Source organism: Pipistrellus kuhlii, unplaced genomic scaffold (assembly GCF_014108245.1).
Source record: "Pipistrellus kuhlii isolate mPipKuh1 unplaced genomic scaffold, mPipKuh1.p scaffold_m20_p_7, whole genome shotgun sequence".
NCBI classification, from domain to species: Eukaryota; Metazoa; Chordata; class Mammalia; order Chiroptera; family Vespertilionidae; genus Pipistrellus; species Pipistrellus kuhlii.
In genome coordinates, this window is record NW_023425573.1 from 33,864,322 (window position 1) to 33,888,345 (window position 24,024).

General features: G+C 36.0%; 1 protein-coding gene across 3 annotated transcripts in view; it reads left to right on the forward strand.

Annotated features, from left to right (window-relative positions):
* SESTD1 (SEC14 and spectrin domain containing 1) overlaps positions 1–23,611 on the forward strand; it is a 92,843-nt gene extending 69,232 nt beyond the window's left edge. For all 3 annotated transcript variants that reach the window (XM_036421142.2, XM_045575750.1, XM_036421143.2), the window contains 9 exons: positions 5,008–5,130; positions 8,349–8,543; positions 9,066–9,180; positions 10,592–10,751; positions 14,559–14,640; positions 15,306–15,428; positions 16,157–16,348; positions 20,320–20,441; positions 22,891–23,611. In XM_036421142.2, the coding sequence (XP_036277035.1) occupies positions 5,008–5,130; positions 8,349–8,543; positions 9,066–9,180; positions 10,592–10,751; positions 14,559–14,640; positions 15,306–15,428; positions 16,157–16,348; positions 20,320–20,441; positions 22,891–23,020 (1,242 nt within the window). In that variant the 3' untranslated portion in view covers positions 23,021–23,611. The remainder of the gene's footprint in view (positions 1–5,007; positions 5,131–8,348; positions 8,544–9,065; positions 9,181–10,591; positions 10,752–14,558; positions 14,641–15,305; positions 15,429–16,156; positions 16,349–20,319; positions 20,442–22,890) is intronic.
* Positions 23,612–24,024: the final 413 nt, after the last annotated feature.

Genomic DNA, 24,024 nt, shown 5'->3' on the forward strand with positions numbered 1-24,024 from the left:
TTTGTAAAGTAAGAGACAAAGATCATCTGCCTAGTGGTGTAGATTGCGGGCAGGGTAGTGGGGGTGTTGAAGAGGAATAGAGGTTTAAATGAAGTGAAGATGATTCAGAAATCTTTTTGTGGGGATTGGAAGAGTAAAATTACTCCAGAAGTGTGGTTCTATTTTCAGATAGTGCTAATATTGAATTTATGGGGGACTGTTTCTAGCCTGCTGTATGACCCTACCTTTGTGTAGCTGGCTACTGAGATAGAGCACAGTGATAGGATTCATCCAGCATTTGTGCTTTGCGACGTGGCAGATCAGTGGGTAGGATAAAAATACAGAGGAGCAGAGGAGTTAATGTATGGCCAAATGCATTTTGAAATATTGGACCAGCTCAAGGGTATAAAAAATAAACTAAAGAAGGGTGATGATAATATTCATAAATGATGGTGATGATGGTAACAAGATTATTGTTAATAATAATCTTCATTATAATTCAGTTTTATGAACATTACATGTAAATTGGTTAGGACATTAATATTCATCCTCTAATGGTCCTGCAGTTTTCCACAGGTCACATTATTGGTCATGTCAGTACACATAGAGCATAAACATAAACATAATGTCTTCTTGCAAATTTGAGGAAATTTGAGGAAATTTTTGTTATATGAAGATAATCATAAAATTGACTATCGGCTTTTAAGTTAAATTAGTGAAAATTGAATTTTTCCAAATTTCTTTGTTGACGTATCCCTGCAAACATAATGAAATAGTAATCAATAGCTCTAATAAAGAGACTACCTAATAGTGTTAACTGTTAAAGTTACCAGTCACTTAATCCCTACCATTCATACGGTAGCATCAGTCTTCATGTGTTATGCGGAGGCTCTCCATTCTGCTACTACATATAAAAATTAGACTGCCCCTACTTCTAGGTAGGAGACTGTACCACGTCACAGAAATATTTATTGCAGCAGTAATTATTGCCAACATTGCGAATGTTATTTCTAGAGTCATCCATGTGCTTTTTCCTGTTTGTAGAAAGGAACCATAGAGGCAAAATATGATATATTCTGAGTTGCATAAGGATATAGCTGGAGCCCATGTACCCAGTTCCTCATATTCTTTCTCCGGGTCAGTTGCTTGACATTTGCTTGATATGCCCTTTGTATGATGTGTCCTCACATACTTCCAGATACTCTCTCATACATTCTTTAGAAATTAGCCTGGTCATGAAAGAATGTGGACACACACATTCATTTTTGACCTTTGCATATATTTGTCATGGAAGATTTTAAGAACACATCTCCAGTCCAAAGTTATTATTTTGCATATACACATAACCATTTGACAAGTCACACTGATATATAGATTGGGCATGGAACTGCTTTTTAGTAAGTTAATATTCAGATTGACTGAGCAAGATGCCCTAATTGAACTTATTTTATAACCTAGTTTGGTAAAGAATGATTGTTAATGCATTTAAATAAATTTGTTTACTGGGTCATCAACCTGAGTTTGCATCATTTTTATTAGAAATAGTCATACAGTTACTGATGTTGCATCCTAAGGGAAATTTTAGTATACATTAAAACTAGTAACTGGCTTGTGGCTTTTTTTTTTTTTCCTAAGATGCCTTTGTGCTTTGAAAGTTCCATGTCAGTGAATTGTTTTCCCTTATTTATCATGATTTATGTATAATAACCTTCTGTTTCTTTTTTTTTTTTATAATATATTTTATTGATTTTGTACAGAGAGGAAGAGAGAGAGATAGAGAGTTAGAAACATGGATGAGAGAGAGTCATCGATCAGCTGCCTCTTGCACACCCCCTACTGGGGATGTGCCCGCAACCAAGGTACATGCCCTTGACCGGAATCAAACCCGACGCTCTATCCATTGAGCCAAACCAGTTTTGGCACCTTCTTTTGTTTCTAGCATATTCTAAAAGCTAAGTTTAAATGTTGAAATAATATCTTCAATTTTTAAAAGTAATGTATAATAATACTTTATTTGTTAAATATTTTTGAGATGCTTTTATCCCATCTTTATTTTTATTTTACTTATTTTTTATTTTTATTTTTTATATATTTTTTATTGATTTTTTACAGAGAGGAAGGGAGAGTTAGAGAAATAGAGAGTTAGAAACTTCGATGAGAGATCAGCTGCCTCTTGCACATCCTCCATCAAGGATGTGCCCGCAACCAAGGTACATGCCCTTGACCAGAATTGAACCTGGGATCTTTCAGTCTGCAGGCCGACGCTCTATCCACTGAGCCAAACCAGTTTTGGCTCCATTTTTATTTTTAGTATTTAGATATTTCTAGTGAAATAATTGATTATATTAATTGCTGAAAGCTATATTATGTCTGTTGCAATATCCCATATTTGTATTAAATAGTAATAAATGAGAACAATACAGATTTAGAAAAAATGTTATATATAACTAGAAAGTGCTGCATATATCCTATATAATAAAAGCCTCATATGCTAAGTGTCTTATCATCTGTTCAACCAATCAAAGTATACTATGCTAATGATATGCTAAGGTCACTCAACTGCTCGCTATGATGTGCACTGATTACCACGGGACAGACAGTTGACCAGTCAACCAGTTGCTATGACATTCACTGACCACCAGGGAGCAGACACTCTGACCAGTAGGTTAGCTTGCTGCTGGGGTCCCGCTGATCAGGAATGAGTGAGATCCCTCCTGCGGTCCCTCCCCAGCTGGCCAACCTCCCGTGTTCCTCCCTGGCCCGATTATGCAAAGCTGGGATCCCTTGGCCTGGCCTGTGACCTCTTGCAACCCCGGACCTGAGGCTGCATGGCACTGGGGTGAGAAACTGAGGCTGTGCCCTCTCTCCCCTCCCGCCCACCCAGTGGGGCTTGAAGGGGGTGAGGCTGGCTGGGTCTGGATCTCACCCAATGAATGTGGGGCTGTCCGGGTCTGGGGCTCATGTGATTTCGAGGTGCACATGGGTGGGCAGGGACTTGACTCTGGATCCTGCTGCGGCATGCCCCAAACTCTGATTAGAGGAAGATTCTCATATATATTTTATTAATTTTCTTTCATCTCTGACACTTCTATAGAGAAAGGGCAAATAGCAATATTAAAATATTTCCTTGAATAAATTTCCTTTTAATGAGCACATATTTTGTGCACCAGGCCACTAGTTATAGTATAATTTAATGTTAAGTGAAAAGCAGGATAGAAATTACTTTGAGAATTAGCTGTGGCTCTTAAATCTGGAGCATCATATGAAAACACTATACATATAAAAATTAATGGAAGGAAATATACTAGTACATGATTTTTTTCTTATAATGTGGCACATTTTTAAAAATCAGAAGGATGAAAGTTTATTTAAAAAATACATGAACTGTTAGATTTTAAAATGAATGTGTTTTAACCTAGTAGTAACAGAAATGCACTATGAGTCTGTGATACTTTGTTATAAAGTTCTAAGGTAAACCTATCTATCAATTGCATCAATAATATCATGCTTCAGAGACACCCTTATTCACTTTTTGGGAGCTGTCCTAAATTTAGATTTAGGGCATAACCGTACATCTATTGTTGAATTCCTTATTCTTATTTAATAACAGATGAATCTTGATAATATCATTTTTTTCTTTAAAATTACTTCACTGTGTCTCTGTGGATTCAGAGTATTTATGTTTGTGGGTAAAGAGTTAACAGAACCCATTTTTCTTTTGCATGAAAATTTTATCTTTGCTTAATTATCTAGCTCTGGTACCCTGAAAACCTGATAAAGACTTGGAATGTCAAGTATGTTACTAGACAACATTGCTTATAATAAAATATTCTGGATGGCCCTGGCCTGGTAGCTCAGTTGATTAGAGTATTGTCCTGATACTTCAAGGTTGTGGGTTCAATCCCCTGTCAGGGTACATATAAGAATCAATCAATGAATTAATGAATAAATGGAACAACAAATTGATGTTTCTTTCTCTCCCTCCTTTTCTGTCTCCCTCTCTCTTAAATCAGTAATTAAAATTTTTTAAAATTTCTGAATCTGGATTGGGAAAGCTACCAGTACTTTATGGAACATTTAATTTTGGGCATCCTTGAGTTCATTGACTTTTATAACAGGCATTACCCTGTGGGGTATGAAGTTTTTCTTCTATATCTGCCCCAGATGTATCTCATCTTCTTACACTTGAACTATTTGACTGCTTCAGGGACTCAGCCGAAGAGAATTGCCCAGTCCTGCTGTTTTGGCAAACTAGTCCTCACCCTATGTATGCCCTTCTGAGTAGATCGGTGTCATTGGAACTTAGGATGACTTTGTATGTCTGAATGATTTGTTAATCCTAAGAAGATCTCTAGAGTGTTTTGTAATGGTATAATTCTACAGCTTGTTTTTTTTATAAGCATATATATATTTTTTTATAGATTTCAGAGAGAGAGAAACATCAATGATGAGAATCAATGATAGGCTGCCTCTTGCATGCCCCACACTGGGGATGGAGCCTACAATCCAGACATATGCCCTGACCGGTATGGCTAGGCTCTACAGTTAGTTTTTAATTTTCTTTTCAAAGTAAGAAAAATAGTATTTTAACTTTATATTAGTTAGTTTCTCCAGTTTTATCAATGTCTTGGGAAGAATATAGCCAAAACACATAGCTTTTAGTCCCAGTTTTTCAATAATGGATTATGTTACCTTGGACAAGTCACTTAGTCTCTCTGAAACACAGTTTTCTTAAAGTGTTAGATAATGTGACCAATATCCTATCTTATTTCCCTTCCAACCCTAAATCTCGTAGTTCTCTGAAGTTCTTATTTTAAGTTAATTTTGAATCCTCTTATTTTTCAGAACCTTCTAGATTTTTTTTGTTCCTGGCAGATGATCAGAATGAATATGAACTGCCTATGCATTAGAATTTAAGGAATTCAGATGAAAAATACTGGAGGAGCTTTGGGAAGGGAAAACCAATTAGAATGAAAGCTTGAAGAGCTTTTAATTACTTTAAAATTTCATCTCAACTCCCTTTTACAGGTGGTGAACTGGCTTGAAGGACCAGGATCAGAACAACTTAGGGCCCAGTGGGGTATTGGAGATTCCATTCGGGCTTCGCAGGCCCTACAGCAGAAGCACGAAGAGATCGAGAGCCAGCACAGCGTGAGTGACTTTCTTCCTCTGCGCATTACAGTGCTATTCTTAGTGTGTTAGTGAGTAGCATGTGTGCTGCTAGGTGATAAGTTGCTATAAACTTTGGTATAGGAGCATAAACATACAGTATGTTTACTGTTTAGAGGCCATAAAGGACATTTTGACCACTTCGTTCATATTCTTTTGAAGTTTGGCTGTGGTTTTTATCTCCAGTACAGTTTAATATATTTTTATAGAGACACAATTCATGTGACAGAAACTATAGTGACAGAAGAAAGAATGATAGTTCAAAAATAGGGCTTTCATCTATAGTCCCTGAGACAGAAACTGATTTTTAAGGTCATGAAGCTGCATGGTGCATGGGTTTCATTGTAGAGTTTATTCTTGAACAGTGAGGGGCTTAGGGGCATGGACCCCCTCCTTTCCCTCCCTTATTATTGCAAATCCGCATGTAACTTTAACCCCACCAAAATTCACTAAAATTTCTGTTGACTGGAAACCTTACCAATTTATATATGTATTAGTATTGTATTACAATAAAGTAAGCTAGAGAAAAAATATTTATTAAGAAAGTCATAAGAGAAAATACACTTACAGTATTTATTGAAAAAAAAAAATCCACGTATAAGTGGACCCATGCAATTCAAACCCTGTGTCGTTGAAGGGCCAACTACTTTCTACTTTTGAATAGATTGGAAGTTTTTCATTCTATAAGGTTTGCAAAAGAGAATTGCACCATTTTCACCAATAGATGGCACTGCATTTCACCTTGAGAATAGGTTGATGTTGGATGAATATATTAGCTTCTGATGAGATAGTCTAATATTTTATTAAAATAAAATTAAAAGCTTTCTTTTCTTTTTGTAAATAAAAGTGAACACTTCAAAATATGTATTGGAATTGTTCAGGTCTTATGAAAGTCAAATTTCTAATATATTGATTGGTTAATAGGAGTAGAATGTGGAGAAACTTTTAACATACCATTTTTGTATTAAAAACACTTTGTCAAGTATTAAGTTTTAGATTCTTCATAAAAGCACAATTCACAAATAAAGCTAAAATAAATTTAGCTGAGAATTGATTTATATTTTTTAAAAGATTATTGGCTATTGTATGGAGAACAGGGAGTAGAGACAAAAAATGAAATAGGAAGGCAGGAGGCTAACAGAATGGAGGCCGTATTAGTAATGAGAAATTGTCAGATTCATGGATTAAGCCAGCAAGACTTGCTCTTGGAAGAAGAATCATGTTTGGGTTTAGCAACTATTAAGTGGGGAAGACTGGGAGAGAAGCAGGTTGGGAGGCTGGAAACCAATATCTTTGGGGACAAGTTAAGTTTTGGATATCCAAAAGTCGCCTGAATGAAGATCATTAGTAGATGGTTGTGTATCAGTGTGTACAGTTCAGGAGTGGGGTCAGGCTTTGGGAGTTGTAAGCCTATTGGAGTTATTTAAAGGCATGTGACTATATATAATCAAACTCGATGAGTATTGATTTAGAAGCAAAAAGCCTTTGGACATTCATGTCACTCCTAAATTTAAAGGGCAAGAGAGGAAGGAGAGCCTGTGGAGGAGGCCAAAAGGAGCTGTGTATCTCAGGAAATGAGAAAAAGGCATTTCAAAGAGGAGGAATTGGTGTCTGTCAAATACAGCTTCTGTCCAGTAAGATAGACTGATAATTTGACAAGAGTGGGAAGTACAAAATTCTGATCAGAATAGATTAAAAGGTGACCAGGAAATGATAAAATAAGTACAGAGAACTTCTTTCAGGTGGATTTGTAAATTTTTTAAATGGAGCTTTCTATATAACAAAATGCACATATTTTGAATGTATGTTTTGTTTTTTAATGTAGGATGTTATTTGTATGTTAATGGAAATAATGTAATTGAAAAAGAAGATGATGATGGGAAAGAGAAAGGATAATTAATTCCAAGAGCAAAACCTTGTAAAGGCAACAGAGGCTAGCACATAGCACACAGTGAAGTGGCTGGTCTTAGGAGCAGAGACAGTTCATTCGGTATTACAGTTGGAAGGGAAAGCATCAGGTTACAGGGAAGGTCATAGATTTGTTGATGAGATGAGAGAGTTCTCATCTGATTGCTGCCTCATGAATTAAGAAGTTAGATTTTTGGTTTAGAGTAAAGAGATGCAAAGGAAGTTGGAGATTTAAGGAATTAAAAAAGTCATGAGAATGTGAAAGTGAATTGACAAGAGAAATGTAATAGAATTGCCACAGGCCCATTTAGTAATAACTTTTAAAAGCTACCTATCCATGTAATTTTTATTTAGCCATATTCAGCTGCTCTCCTGGAGGTATAGTAGTCAAGGACAGTAGGTCTCAGGTTTGACAGGTGAATCTGAGGGAAGAAAGGAGAGCTCTCTGGTCAGAGAGAGAAGTGAGGACACAAGGCTCTTGAGTGCTGGACAGTGAAACATACTGAGGTGAACAGATTCTTAGACCCTGTAGGTTTGTAGGCGTGAGCATTCTAAAGGATGTGAATTGGAGAGTCATTCTCTGGTAGTCAGAGAATGGGATTGATAAATTGAGATTCAGGGAGCTGTTATATAATGATAGGATTTTCTATCCATTTGAGTGGGTAGCTGAGGCCAGATGAGGACAGAATATTGGAAATGAAGGAGGGAGTCAAGAAACGGGGAGTTCAGTGTTGGGTAAATCCCTAAGTGGTGGAAGTCAGTGAGAAAGCTGAGACTGAGAGGAAGGCATTGACCTTTACTAAACTCCCTGGATGAGGGCATGCAACAGAAAGATGTAATCTGACAGCATGCACTTCAAAGGAGATGTGGTTTTTGGGAGAAGAGGGAGAAGAAATGGTCTGGAAATAGTAATGGGGCCTGAGGCAGCCATCCCTCCACTCCACCTTTAGGATTGTGGTAAGTCAACTGTGAAAACAAAAACGGCAATTAGTTAGGAGGGCTGCAGGGCTAACTGCTTTTTCTGAGGGTGGACAGGTGTCATGTAAAGCAAGAAAGGGAAGGAAACAGGCCAGGATGAGGCTATAGGAGATTTTGTTCTTGTCAGGAGTGAGTTCCAGGGATTGCAGTGGAAAGATTTGGGGGCTGGAGGCTTTTCTTCTTAATTTAAATAATTTTGCCTAAGGAAATTCTTTTGTTTATTACTTAGTATATTTGGAGAAATTATAAAATGTCATGTAGGTCTCCATGAACTAATTTTATCCTTAATTTACTTTACAATGTCTCTGTTATAGGAATGGTTCGCAGTGTATGTGGAGCTTAATCAGCAAATTGCAGCACTCTTAAATGCTGGGGATGAGGAAGATCTTGTGGAGCTGAAGTCTCTGCAGCAACAACTTAGTGATGTTTGCTATCGACAGGCCAGTCAACTGGAATTTAGGCAAAATCTCTTACAAGCAGCCCTTGAATTTCATGGGGTTGCCCAAGATGTAAGTATCTACTCTTACCGCTTTTCTTCTCTTCAAATGATCTGAATACTTATCTGCACATAATTTTTGCAGGTTTGCATGTCTCCTAATTATTTTCTTGGAACAGTAAAATAATGTACTGGTGGGGGAAATGAGATAAAATCTTTGATTTTTTTTTTTTTAAAGTCAATCTGCATGTTCCTAAATCTTTTTTGTCTACATAGAGTGTCCCAACTAGTAGATATATTTTGTTTTTATTGTTTCTCAATGTTTATGCTTTATAACATAGAATGAAATGGAAGTTTCAGTACTTCTGTACATTCTGCCGACCTGGGTATATTTCTTTGTCTTCCTAGTGCATGCATCTATGTGTTCTGTCTTCCAGATAACATGTATTCTAATTATTCGTTCTTGTCTTTTAACAGCATAGTCTTTTTTCAAGTATAATTGTGATAACCTCATTAGATATAAACCTCATTAACCATTAAACACTTTAGATGCTGATTACATCAGGGTTATCTCTTTGGTGTCCCTCTGCTTTAGTTGTCTCAGCAGTTGGATGGCTTATTAGGGATGTTGTGCGTAGATGTAGCACCAGCTGATGGAGCATCGATTCAGCAAACTTTAAAACTGCTTGAAGAGAAGCTGAAAAGTGTTGGTAAGCAGATTTTAAAAATGCTGAAACATAAGGGTTCTTTTAAAAAAATATTACCATGTTTACACAAGTCAGCATATATTGAATTAATAATTATTTACAGGAAAAATGGCTATAAAAAAGACTTTCTCTTGAAAGATGTAATTTATGCTAAAAAAATATTTTTTTTTATTGTTGGTCAATCTCTTCCTTCATTGGACCTTTAGCCTTTCTTATTTACCCAGCTATATCTACAGGTGCTATGTCTTGCATTCCTAAGAACAGTTATTTGTAGTGCATGCATAAACTGTAATTAGCTGTGAAGTGTTCTGTGGTAAACCCTGTATGCCCCAAACTGTTGTTTTATGCAATGATTTTTGTTGTTGCTATATCCTAACCTGTAAAAACATACTTGGTTTGGTTCTGTGAATTTGTTTCTCCAAACTGGAAATATTGCCAAGATTACATACTCTCTAAGGGGAGGTTAATCCAACCTCATTAAGCTAGTTTTCTCACTTGTCATTAAGACCTTTAAAAATCTAGTAGAGTGGTACAGTGACTTTCCCCAGAGGTAGACAGTAGATGCAAAAAATGGAAAGTGGGGATGGGTTGAGGGAGACAGGAGGACAAAGATGATATAGGAGAAGCAGCAGAAACTGAGGACAGAGATTTAATAGAAAATGGTAACACGTGATTGGACCAAATTAATTTTTGAAAAGGACTTGAAGGAATGGGTTTGAAAAATCATGTTTGTATTGGCATTTTACTGCCTGAGCCTTTGTTATTTTAGCAAATGATATGCATAATACACATGTAGTATTTAACATGCCAAATGAAATTTATTTGAAAATGTCAGAAAATTTCTTGAGTCACACTTTTTAAAAAAAAATTAAAGAAAAGAAATTCCTGTGTACTTGGAGTATTGCAAACATCCTAAGTGTTGCTTCTTGTTGGGTATAAACTAGGTAATACCTGTACTCAGAACGTTTAGCATTTTTTAAACATTGCTTCAGTGATTTGAAGTCTTGCAACTCATACCTTTTTTTGAACAAAACATTTGCCATGCTCTAAAAAAAACAAATAAATAAAAATAAAAATTGGACTATGTAAGAATAGAAAGGAAAAAATTGAAAACTCTTACTCATCAAAACAGTAATTCTTACATTTACTGCTTTCAGTTTTAAAAATTAATTATTATCTATGAAAATTAGCCCTTTGGAAATTATCTTTGAGGACAATTTGGCATTGGGAGGGTGAGGATTCACATTTAAAAGGATTTTATTGCTCAAAATGTTCAAAGAACTCCATCCAAGGATAGTTTAATATACAAACTTTTACTTGGAATTCATGAGCACTATCTGCTGCAAGGGTTTACTTGAGGGAGGGAAAGCACCTCCTTTGTTTAAGAAATTAAATCTAGCAACTTTTGTTTTAGATGTAGGATTGCAAGGTTTGCGTGAAAAAGGTCAAGGTCTTCTGGATCAAATCTCCAATCAGGCATCCTGGGCATATGGAAAGGACGTAACCATTGAAAATAAAGAAAATGTGGACCACATACAAGGAGTGATGGAAGATATGCAACTTAGGAAACAAAGGCAAAGTTTGACTAATGTTAATTTTTGCTAAGACAACATATTAATTAAAATGAAAAGTGATATAATTTATATTTTTTATTGAAACTCAAGTTTTTACCTGTTTATTTAGTAGACATGTAGTAAGTGTTTTTGTGACTGTAATAATTATTGTATATAATTATACCAACACATAATGGCAATTTGTTCAGTTAACAAATAGGTACTTTTCCCTTTTTACTCAGTAGTAAAAATTTCGATTACACTCTCAATAGTTTTTATTCCTATCCCCAGTGTAGCTTCTGACTCTTTTGTCTTTTAAGAAAACCCTTTCTGGAGAATTTTGCTTTTCAATTTTCATTTGGTTTATTTGGTGTTAAATGTCATCTGAAGTGATATGTTTCTTCATCTAAATTTCTTACTAACAAATTATCATACATCAATTGTTCTCATATTTGCTGTGAAGGGATTAGACTATAGATTAATGTTTGTTGAAGTAAGATGCTAGGTAAGATGGGTAAGGGTAAGATGATGTTTAGTTCCATTTGATACATAATTAGGAATTTAAAGGCTTCTTTGAAAACTCAATTTGCAATAGCAGCTGCAAATTGTAGTTATCCCTGTGCATCCAGGGGGCATTTGTTCCAGGACCCCCACAGATAGGAACATTCACAGATGCTCAAATCCTTTCCTATAAAGTGGTGCGGTATTTGCATATAACCTAAGCACATCCTCCTGTATACTATAAAGCATCTCTGTATTACTTATAATACCTAATGCAATTAAATGGTAGGTAAATAGTTGTTATCCTCTATTTTTTAGGGAATAATAACCAGGAAAAAAATCTGTACATGTACAGTATGGATGCAACTGTCGTAGATCTTACTACATAGTATATATTAGCATCATTGTAAGTTTTTTTTTTTGTTTGAATATTTTCATGTTAAACTCTGCACCTTACACTTCTTTATTTTTTCTGAACCTGTCAAAAAATGACAAATGCTTTTCCATTTACAGAGCACTTCATGAAAACCAATGATTGAGGGCATTAAAATAGGTTCTCCATCCCTAATAAATCACCATAATTTTCACTACATAGTCACATAAGCAACTATATAACTTTTTTTGAATATTTTCAATCCATGATTGGTGAATACATGGATGCAGAACTCCCAGATAATGGAGTGCCAATGTATTTTGAACTATACAAAGATTAATCCATCTAGAAATTTTTGTACACCTAGAAATTTTAAAATCAAGAAAACCTACAGAAACTCTTCCCTTACATCTTAGAGAAAACATTCACCAGGCAGAAATTCCCTCTCCCCTCATATCTGCACATTTATCCGTTTCACTATTCATTCTTCTCCCAAAGGATGACAGCCCTGCTCTTACCAAAGCCGATCCTTCCATGTACCCTCATGTCTCCTCATTCCTTCAACTCCCATTCTTTACTCTGATCCCTGTCCCTCATTTACTTGCTTAAATTTCTCCTATTTAAAAAAATATAAATAATTACACACCCTCCTCTTCAACTTTCTTTGTCTTCTAGCTCTAGAGCACTCCTTTCTGAAAGTGGTCATTTGAGGGTCTAATCTACACTCATTTAATTTCTCACTTTCTCCAATTTACTTTTCAACCCTCCACAGTTAGACTTCTCTCACCATTTCACTAAATCTGCTCTTACTGATGTCTCCAGTGACTTCTTAATTACCATCTGTAATAAAAGTGTAACATGCTCATTAGACCAGACGACCTTCCGGACAAGGCCGTGCTGCAGCAGCAGGATTGAAGCAGCCGCTGCGGCTGCAAAGGCCTATTCCTGCGCAAATTTCGTGCATGGGGCCTCTACTATGTATTAAATGATTGATCTTGCTCAAAATGCAGGAATACTTTTCTAGTCCTGACCTTGCTTACCCACTCTGAATAGCCTTAGACACAGCTGGATTTTTCTTTCTTCTTGAAACTCCCGGACGACCTTGTCTTCTTTGAAAACACCCTCATGGCACTCCTCCTGGCACGTTTCTTTGTCCTCCTGCTAATGTCACTGCTTCCAGGGTTTGTTCTGAGACCAGATTTTCCTCTCCGTTTGTGTTCTCCCTGGACAGTTTCACTGTTTGAATGACCTTTAATATCTTGATCGAGTGGTTATGGCTCTGACACAAACCACTCTCCTGTGCTTTAGACCCATACTTCCACTTGCCTGCTGAGGATCTCCACCTGGATGCCCCATACACGCTTCAAACCTTCAAACCAACGTGTCCAGATTGGAATCATTCTCCCCTCCCAATTGATCCTCTCCTTTAATTTCCTGTCTGGGTTAGAGTTACCAGTGGCCACTTCAGGTGGATTCTAAAATCCTTACTCTTCCTCATCCCTCCAGCCTCATCAAATGTCAACGTTTTGCTGTTTTGGTATCCTAAACATTTCTTTGTTCAGATTTATCTGTTTTCTACCTATAGTTGTACACAGAGTAATGTTTGTTAAGTGCACTTCTAATTACACAATTTCCTTATATAAAATCTCTTAAGTGACTTCCTGTTTTCTCAGATGAAATGCTATCTCCTTGGAATAGTGTAGGAGGTCATAATCCAGTCCTGCATAGTCTCATCTCCTGTAACTTTCCCCAAAATCACATGGTTGTTTTCATTTCCTGAATACCTCATGCTGTTTCATGCGTCTGTGACTCATTTTCTGCCTACTGGGTTTCCTCCTCCTTTTAAGGTGCTTATTTTTGCAATCCTTTCAGATTTCTTGGACAAGTTAATCACTTGTTCCTCCATACTCCCATAAATCCTTTACATGGCTCTACACTAATATTTATCACCTTGCTTATGTAAACATCCAACTCCTCAAATGGGACCATCTTAATACAAGAGACCACGTCTTAATTTTTTCAAGCACATTACTCAATTCCTGACAATGTGTTGAATACTTGTATGACATCATCTTCATCATTAAAGTGTCTTACATTGTATTGTAGCTTCAGATTTTAGAAATAATTCGTATCACTTTCCGTCAGTCCTTTGTAGAATTTTACTTTAACAGCATGCTGTGTGATTTTATTGAAGGCATATTTATAAAAATTGCCTTTTGACAATGACGTCTGCATTGTTATTAAGCCTTCTTTAAGAACATCAACTGTAGTGGCGCCCAGGGCCTCCTGGTTAACTAGTTATTGGTATTTGGGATTTCAGTGAGATTTTTCCTTCCCACCTAAAGGACATAGGATTGCATGAGAATGAAGGGAATGGGTCAGAGCTGAGTTAGGTCAAGTCACCTTAAAAGTTTAGGCTGTATATTATCCAGACCTTAGTAAATTTAAAAATAATCTGTGTTGTGTTTCTCTAACTAGAAAGCTATAGAGGTTTTTCTTCTTCTTAAGAATATAGGTAGAGTTTTTGTGTTTCTTTTATTCAAAATTAGGCATTACTCTGAGTAATATAACACAATAAAAAGTGTTATTGTTTCCTTGAATATCATCTTCTAAATTAATATTTGTGAAACTGCATTTTATATTTGAAGCTAGTTTAATGCTAATTGGCAGTGGAGATTTCTTTGGGTTTTAGTGTGCTTCTGCATTTATGATTTGCTTCAGTACTCTGCAGAATCCGTGCTATTCTCGAGAGTTTGTGATTCAGTATCATTCAGGTATTTTGAGGTTTTGATATGATATACATATAGTTATCTTTAAAATTCTTATAAATCAATACAAAATAGTTATAGTCTCCATAGTGTTGGATTAGGTATTTTAGTATACTATAATACATGTGTGTTATAATAGTTACCAACAAAACCAAAATGTTCTAAATTTATGTTTGGGTTTATTAGATGTGAAGACATGGTAGATGTGCGAAGGTTAAAGATGCTTCAAATGGTGCAGTTGTTTAAATGTGAAGAAGATGCTGCCCAGGTGAGGATCAATTAGCACATTATTTAGTTATTGTTTTTTCTTAGAAGATTGATTTCATCCAACATACACAACTTTTTTATGGTCCTAAGAAGGTAACATGAAGTCAGATTCTAGTTAAAACTGTTGAAATAATAAAGTTTTGTATTCCCAGTTATCTCACTTGATCTCATTTGATTTACCTTCTTAATGAAATCCTTCGTTGAGCTAGAAATTGGGACTAGGTATTATTTATTATTGTTCATCTGTTACCCAGGATATAGGCTAGATAACACAAGAAGGTTTTTCAACTAGATAAACAATTTGCTATCTTTTTGTATTTAGCACCAGAGTACATCATTTCAGGCTTAGAGGACATTTGTGATTTTAAATGGTAACATAAAATCATAATATAATGAGATTTCAACAAGATCTCTATGTATATAATCTATTACAAATCATGTGATAATAATATTAAAAGAGTGCTTCTCTTTAATAGGTATTGTCTTTAGATTTTTAAAAATATTGAGTAGGAGGCAAGGTCATTAATGAACTAAGCTATTAGGAACTTAGATTATAACTAATAGATTAATCAATAACATTATAAGACTTTTCTTATGGATATGATATTTTGATATAATAAGTAAAGACTTATGAATGCAGCTTCACTGATCTTTCTTTTCATTTAGGCAGTAGAATGGCTAAGTGAACTTCTGGATGCTCTGCTTAAGACCCACATCAGATTGGGCGATGATGCCCAGGAAACGAAAGTTTTACTGGAAAAGCATAGAAAATTTGTTGATGTCGCACAGGTACAGAACTGGTTATCTTCCTTTTCTACAAGCTCAGTGTTTGAATAGCTTTCTGCATGATTCTAATGTAATTTAACCCTCCAAGTCCCAGAAGGTTAGTTATGTTATTCCAGAAATATCACCGAACTAAGAAAAGGTCAGCTGGTGCATCCAAACTAGCCTGCACAAACTTGTGAGGGTTTGCATTTCCCTGAATACAGGTTCTGTATGCCTTCTGTGACTTATTGTTCTATATTATAACATTTTTTAGGCAATCCAACTTCATTCATGAAAGTTAATACAAAATACATGTTAATGCTGTATCTCACCAGCATTAACATTACAAACACAGGGTTTTTTGTTGCTATTGACAAATGTGTTTTAATTAATTTCCTTAATGATTGAGTTTACCGTGTAACAGTTGTGGTTTCCTCTGTGGAATACAAAGTGCCTGTTTTTACCCACTTGTTTCAATTAAAGACTGAACAGACATTCTTTTTGGCCTGTGGAATTGAGCCGGTGAGATTGGGGAAACAGAATAAGAAAGAAACTTAATGAAAATGAACTGAAAGTATTGCTTCCCCTGCATTATTTATGCATACTGATAATTTGTAGCAAGTGCCAGTGGAGTCGTTCAGTATTGATTTCCAGGAGTGTCATTCAATGGCAACCACAGTCCTCCTGCATGCTTTCCTATCCCTCTTTTCAAAATTCTTTTATTTTATTTCCATGTTTTCTTTTTTTTTTAGAGCACTTATGACTATGGAAGACAGTTGCTGCAGGCCACCGTTGTGTTGTGCCAGTCTTTGCGCTGCACTTCTCGGTCATCCGGGGATACACTTCCTCGGCTGAACAGAGTGTGGAAACAATTTACGATAGCATCTGAGGAGAGAGTACATAGGCTGGAAATGGCTATTGCATTTCACTCAAATGCTGAAAAGGTTTGCTTTTTTAAAAATGTGGTCACAATAGTATTTATTGTGTATGTTTAAAATGTGTTAATCTTAATATGTGCTTAGTCTGATTTTAAAAATTTGGTGTTAGTCCTATTATTTAAAGTTTGTTTAGATATATTATCTCACAGAGTTGAAATCAAATTCTCTTGGTAATTGGTACCAGTTGTGGAGTAGTGTGGTTGGAGAAATTCAAAACCATTCAGTGGTCTTCTGTCTACAGTGGGCAGTAGATACACTTTTCTCAGAGTACCTACTGCCCATAAGATGCTGTCCATTCTTTAGGAGGTCATGACTCCCATCTCATTCATATGCCAAGAAAGGAAATCTTGCTTTGGTACCTGCTATAAATTATCATAAATTATTTAAAAGGGTACTTTTTAATTTTTTAATGTTTAGAATCTGTCCCAACTAAAATGAGAATAAGGATAAAAATAAAACTTTTATAGAAAAAACATTTTTATTGATTTCAGAGAGGAAGAGAAAAGGGAGAGAAAGAAATATCAGTGATGAGAGAGAATCATTGATCAACTGCCTCCTACACACCCCTCCACTGTGGACCAAACCTGCAACCCAAGAATATGCCCTGACTGATAATGGAACCGTGACCTCCTGATTCATAGGTTAAAGTTCAACCACTTAGCCACACTGGCCAGAAAGAACATATTTTTATGTGTTACCTTTTAAAAAGTAGTTCTAGAATTTATTGTTTACTAAATTATTTAGCCTCTGAAACCATAAATGAATATGCAATGTTATTGGGTAGGGTTTCATAGAACTTTTTTCTTAACTCAGCACAGTGAAAATGTGTGTCACCTGAGCTTTGCATTTTCATTCTGAAGAGGAGCTTTATTATGTAGTTAGCTTAATTATGTAGTTTTCTCTTAAAATGAAAGTTTATATATAGAGGATGCTTAGTACAATTTAAAATAGGAGAAATCAAAGTTTTAAATGTGATAGCCTTGTCTGTTGAACAAAAGAAATGTTTCCAGGAACCTCTGGAACTATGCAGTTTCTTTCTGTGATATGGAGTATATTTGTTGAAAGATGTTTGAGGTAAACTCTTTCTGACCTAGTCACTGAGCTCCACACACACGGCAGTGTTTCAGGGGCCTAATGGTAATGAATGAAAATATGCAAAATGGCTTAACTTGCTTATCTACTGATGATTTTAATGAAAACTTTTTATGAGTATAATCTATATATATAAAGAGCCAGAAAAGCCAGGGTCCTTAAAATCCGAAACAATCGAAGGCTCGACTGAACACCGGAGAAGTCAGTCCTGCAGTCACCTCAGCAACCCAGCACTGACTGCTAAGGGGGGCTGCAGTCAGGTCCGGAGAGAAAAGCAGGGTCTGATCACAGCCTCGTGGCAGTCAGTGCTGGGTCAGCGTGGCGGAAGTCAGTGCTACAGTCAGTGAACACAGGGTCAATTAATATCTCTTTGAGAGGAGTTGAGAATATAAAGTACAGTGTAGAGCAATTACTTATATTATTTCACATAAAACTCTTCAACTAATATATTTTCCTTTATTTAAGTTGTATCTTTATTGTTGAAAGTATAGTTTTACTTTTAGTGTTTTTTCCCCCATTGATGATCTCCTGCACCCGCCCCTTCCAGGCCTTAGCCAGACAATTATTTTTAGTTTTTTTTGTTTGGCTTGTTCTAGTTTTTTTTGTTGTTGTTGAAAGTATAGTTTTGTTTAGTTTTTCCCCCACATGGTTCTAGTTTTTTTTTATTGTTGATGGTCTCCTGCACCTGCCCCTTCTAGGCCTTAGCCAGACTGTCTGTGTCCATGAGCTATTCCTATCTAATACATACAAATCTAGAAAGATTTAGAGAAAAGAAAATAAAGATATGCCAGAAGAGCTGAAGTTGCTTCATGAATACTGGATACAAGCTTAAAGCCAAAAAACAGCTCATGAGAGAGTCATTATAACTTAACAAAAGTTTCCTTTCACTACAGAGATAAGATGATTCCCAATACTTATTCACATAATAGAACAGTTGTGGGGGTTCAGAATGAGTCTCACCAAGATATGTCTCAGTGGTATGCAGATTTTTGAACTAAGGGCAATTTTAGCTTCAGGCTCAAGTGAGAATTCTGCCCCTCCCTTTAATTACCTAAAATAAATTGAATTAGAGGCCTTACCCATAATAAGACGTTATCCTATATAATAAAAGGCTTATATGCTAAGTGACTGAACAGCGGAAGGACTGGTCGCTATGACACACACTGACCACCAGGGGAACAGATGCTCAGTGCTGTCCCCCTGGTGGTCAGTGTGCTCCCACAGGGGAGCACTGCTCAGCCAGAAGCCAAGCTTATGGCTGGCTAGCACAGCAGCAGTGGTGAAGCCCCTCCCGCCCCTGCAGCAGTGCTAAGGATGTCTTACTGATGACTTAGGCCCGCTCCCTATTGGACTGAGGGCCCACCCCCCCTCCAAGTACACACATTTCATGTACCAGGCCTCTAGTATTAACATAATATACAGAACATAAATCGTTAATTTTAACAAGGTGAACACACCTGTCCAAATCTGTGTACTGTTCAAATAGCAGAATGCTACCAGCTCCTCAGAGGCTCCCCACTCCCTTTTAGCCATGCTGCTTTTGCTGCCCTTACCCCTCTCCAAGGTGACCACTGGCTTATTCTAACACTACTGAAAACTTTAGGATACTATTTTTAAAGGTATCAGGCAAAGACATTTTAAAATCTAGACCACTTTAAGAAATCATGTAAGTATATATATATATACACACACACACACACACTGTACACACACACACTAGAGGCCCAGTGCACAAAATTAGTGCACTTGGGCGGAGGGGGGGTGGGTTTGTCCCTCAGCCCAGCCTGCACCCTCTCCAATCTGGGACCCCTTGGGGGATGTCCAACTGCCAGTTTAGGCCCGATCACACAGGGCCTAAACCAACTGCCCTCCCCTGTAGGCCTGGTCGCCCTCAACTGCCCTCCCCTGCTAGCAATCTTGTGACAATGTGGGGGTGGCCATCTTGTGATGTGAGGGTCAGTTTGCAAATTACCTCTATTTTATACGATGGATGGATTGGATTATTTATTTATTTATTCACATTAAATAACCAACTTTATTTTTCATTGACTATAATAGAAAATTAACATTTCTACTTTTTCTACTTCATGGCCTTTATCATACTTATAATAAACTTGACTTAAGGTTATTTTGCTATGCAAACCTATGATGAAATCTTCTGTTATATTTTATTTTCCTTTTGACTGTGTTCTGTTTTATACCAGTAAGCATAAATATAGTAACTATAAGCAAGTTGTATAGTATGATTGGGAAAATATTTAAATTAAATCTAGAATTTTAGAATATAAATATGTTCTTATGAGCTATAATGAAATAAACGTGATTGGATCAAGTGAAGTCTGTTGGAAAAATAAATACCTTTTTCCTTCCTCAAATTTTTCGTTTTTTTGTTGTTGTTTTTTAGTTAAATTTAAATGGTAATAGTTAAGAGGAAACAAGTAATATCTTTACAAAGGCTGTAGAACTTCCCTATATTTGAAGTAAAACCATAGCAGTTTACATCAGTTAAGTCAGCAGATCAGTTTTTAAAATAACTATAAATTGTGTAATTAGGCCATCAAATCAGTTATGTGCTTATACTTGGAGTATATGTTGTTTTGTACTTATATCTTTCTTTTTTTGCACTTACTTTCCAAATAGTTTTCTAGTATTTTCCCCCCCAAGAATCACTATAGACTTTTTTCATATTCTAGTTATGTTAGTAGGGATTATGTATCTTATTTTGTTTGCATTTCTTGAGCCAGTTTTGTAAAAAATGGATCAATTTTTTACAGTTGTGTACATAAAGATGCTAAAATAAAACAAAATATAAACATCTCCAATCTGCTAAATTTGTTTGAGATTTATTTTTCTGTCTCTTGATGTTGCTCTTTTATTTGTTGCAGATTTTGCAAGACTGTCCAGAAGAGCCTGAAGCTATTAATGATGAGGAGCAATTTGATGAAATTGAAGCAGTTGGGAAATCACTTTTGGATAGATTAACTGTTCCTGTAGTTTATCCTGATGGGTATGGTGCATGTTCTTATAATTTTACTAGAGGCCTGGAGCACAAAGTTCATACACCAGGGGTGGGGAGGCCCTCAGCTGGGATTGTAAGGGGCACAGGCCAGGCTGAGGGACCCCACAGGTGCACAATCGGGGCTAGGGAGGGATGTGGGAGGTTGGCCAGTTGAGGAGGGACTGTAGGAGGGTTCCAGGACATGTCCAGCCCATCTTGCTCAGACCTGATTGGCGGGACCCCAGCAGCAAGCTAACCTACTGGTTGAAGGGTCTGACCCCTGGTGGTCAGTGCACGTCATAGTGAGTGGTTCAGCTACCTTAGCATATCATTAGCATATTATACTTTGATTGGTTGAACAGACGACCAGACACTTAGCATATTAGGCTTAGGATCTTTTAATCTGTGAGGCTTTTTATCAGTGAATTCATTAAGAGGAAACCTGTTTGTTTTAAAAGCCAGGTCAATTAGCTTTGGTCCACATTTTCAATTCCTACAATAAACTGGTTTAAAATGAAAAGAAATCCAAACTCGGTTCTTAGCAGCAGTCGCATTTGATACTTGCTGCCATCAAATGTATTGCTTCTTCACAGCTTGTTGTATAAGAAGGATGATTGACTAGGTTGACATCCTGGATTCTAGCCTTGACTATGATGATATGGACTAGGGTGACCTTGGGCATCCTTCAGGGAAAGGGTAGGGACTAATGTTTAGTGAGCTCAGTATATGCCCGGCACGAAGTTAAAACCTTCACCTTCATTACTTTAGACCAAACAGTGCCAAGCTAGTGTGGTTATTTCTGATTTACAGATAGAGAAATGGAGGCTTGGAAAAATGGAATAAGGTGCTCAGCATTTCACTGCTTCTAAGTGGAATTAGGATACAAAGTCAGATCTTCTGACTCCAAACCCATTCTCTTTTCACTGTGCTGTGTGCAGTACCTGATTCCATGATTCTTTTCATTTCAAGCAATCTGTGCATAAAGATATGAAATAACCTCATGCAAATAAATAGGCCAGTAAATGAATCAGAAAGAGTTTTTATCCCTGCGTATTTAGACATTCTCAGTGAAGATGATTTAGAGGAAATCAAGAGGATATTTAATTCAAACAATAAACCAGACGATTGAATACATCTATCCTTACATTATAGAATAGTCTAATGGTTAGAATTGTGGTTTCTAACCAGTTGTCTTGTATTTAAATCTCAGCACACCATTTAGCTGCTGTGATACTTTGGGCTAGCCTTTTAACCTTTCCTGTGCCTCAGTTTTCTCATCTAAAAATAGGATTCATACCTCCTCAAATTATAGGTGCAAGGGAATCATATGAGGTAAATGTATATAAACTACTTAAAACGAACCTGACACATACTGCAACTTCTGCTGTGTCATGCATTTCAAATGCTTGTTTGCAATTGATAGTGAAAATATATTTTATTCTCTTGAACAAATATTATTCATAGTCTAATATATAGATAATTACTAGTTGTACCTAAAGTCATGTGATACATCTGCAATGTATGCAAGAGAGTAAATCTTAAAATTGTAAGTTGAGCTAGTAACAGTATTAGTGTGCTGCTTGGTTGTTTCAGTCCGGGACACCCAGCCCTCCCCAACACCTATGGTTGCATTTCACAGCCAGTTGTCTGCCAGTCTCCCTCCTGTTCTACAAATAGTTGGTGTGTCATTTTCTTATCCTTTTAAGATAAATAAGTTGATATGTATTATTCAAATTTGACAACCACGCCTTTATATTTGGAATTCTTATTCTATTTTATACGATAATTTGTGTCATATAAAATCTGATGATACAATTATTCAGATTTTTCTTTTGTAACATTCTCTTGGGAAAATAAAATATTTTTTAAATGTTTTTTCTGGAGTCATTGCTTAAAGACCCAGTTGCAGATCTTAGTTTTTCCACTGTGTGATCATAGAACTCTTTTACCTCTAAAAGATTCTGGGACTCTGAGAACAGAATCTTTGCAGGTAGGATAAAATTAAATGATTTTTCTATTAATGTCCCAAATGATGCCTTAACATTAAATAGATATTTCATTTGCCAATGAGTGTCAATTAGACAATGAGTGTAAATAGTCCTTAGCACTGAAGTACACAAACTTTGTATTTGTGTGTGCTATGGAACCTAAATTGAAAAATAAAAATATCAGTGTTTCATTGATATTTGCATAGCTTGGTTGTATTATTGAGATTATCCTAAGTGCACTTAATACGACATTTATACCACTAATATATTTGTCTTGACATTTTAAAATATATTTTATGCCATCTAAAAAATGTTTCTCCTACTGAATTACTACTCAAAGATAAACAGTATGATCTACAAATGAACTAAGGCCTTATCACAGAGGTAATTTTTTGCTTCCTTTTGTATTTGCTGTGGACAGTGGATCTGTATTAATGAGAATGGGGTTTTCTCTTTGTTTTGATTTTTAGAACTGAACAATATTTTGGGAGTCCAAGTGACATGGCTTCTACTGCAGAACACATCAGAGACAGGATGAAACTAGTTAGTCTCAAAAGACAGCAGCTGAGACATCCTGAAATGATGACTACAGAGAGCTAATGGCAGCCAGCTTCCCACAGATCTGCGTTCACAATAATCCTGCATGTCATCGGCATACTTCAGCATATTAGCCACAATACATTAAGATACATTTCACAGCCAAGATAAGCCTCATTTCTTTTCATTTCACATTTCTCTCTACATGTTAACACCTTGCAACTACCAAGGCATAATTATTTAACATGCTTTGAGACCATAGACTGCAAGTATCTTAAAAGAAGGAACTGTAAACATTGCACTGAAAACCTGCTTTAAAGCTTTACCTGACCTGTCAGTTTGTAGACGAACAACTGATACTAAGCTTTGAGTGGTGCTAATAAGAGTTTAGGAATTCTCTATATAAAAACAATTGCCCTTCCTCCCCAGGTGATGTAGTAAATTTAGACTATAGTAAAATGGTTATTAGTAAACAGTGGTGTCCTCAAAATTTAATTTTTGACTTTTCTTCAAAATTGATTATTTTTATTGTGTCAGTAAGAAAACATTCAGATCTTTGATATATCATAGTCATTACAAGACATTTTCCTATTTGTATTGATAATGTATTAAAAGTTGTTTGTGCTTAATAAAAGGCTTCTTTTAAACATTGTATTTAATTTGGTGGTTATATCCTATTTCCAAACATGAGTGCCTTATTAAAAAGGGCATTCTTAGGATTGTGAGGATGGTTTAATACTTGTTTTTCAAGTTGGTTGCATGTGTTTTAGCCAGGAGATTCATATGTAAGCATGTATATATAATAAATAAGCATGTTTTATCATGAAAAAATAAATGTGAAGAACAATTTAGATCTTTAAGAACTTACAAATAATGGAATACTGTTTCTAATTTTTCTCTATTTTAACTTGAAAAAATGTTATTCAAACTATTAACTCCCCTGCAGATACTTTGTCTTTGGAGAAGGAGGCTGGGGAAGAAGGCATACACAATTACTTAAGTGTCATCTTTTATATCAGAGTTATCTCTGGAACTAAAGTAGCATTTGTTAAGTATAATTTCTTATG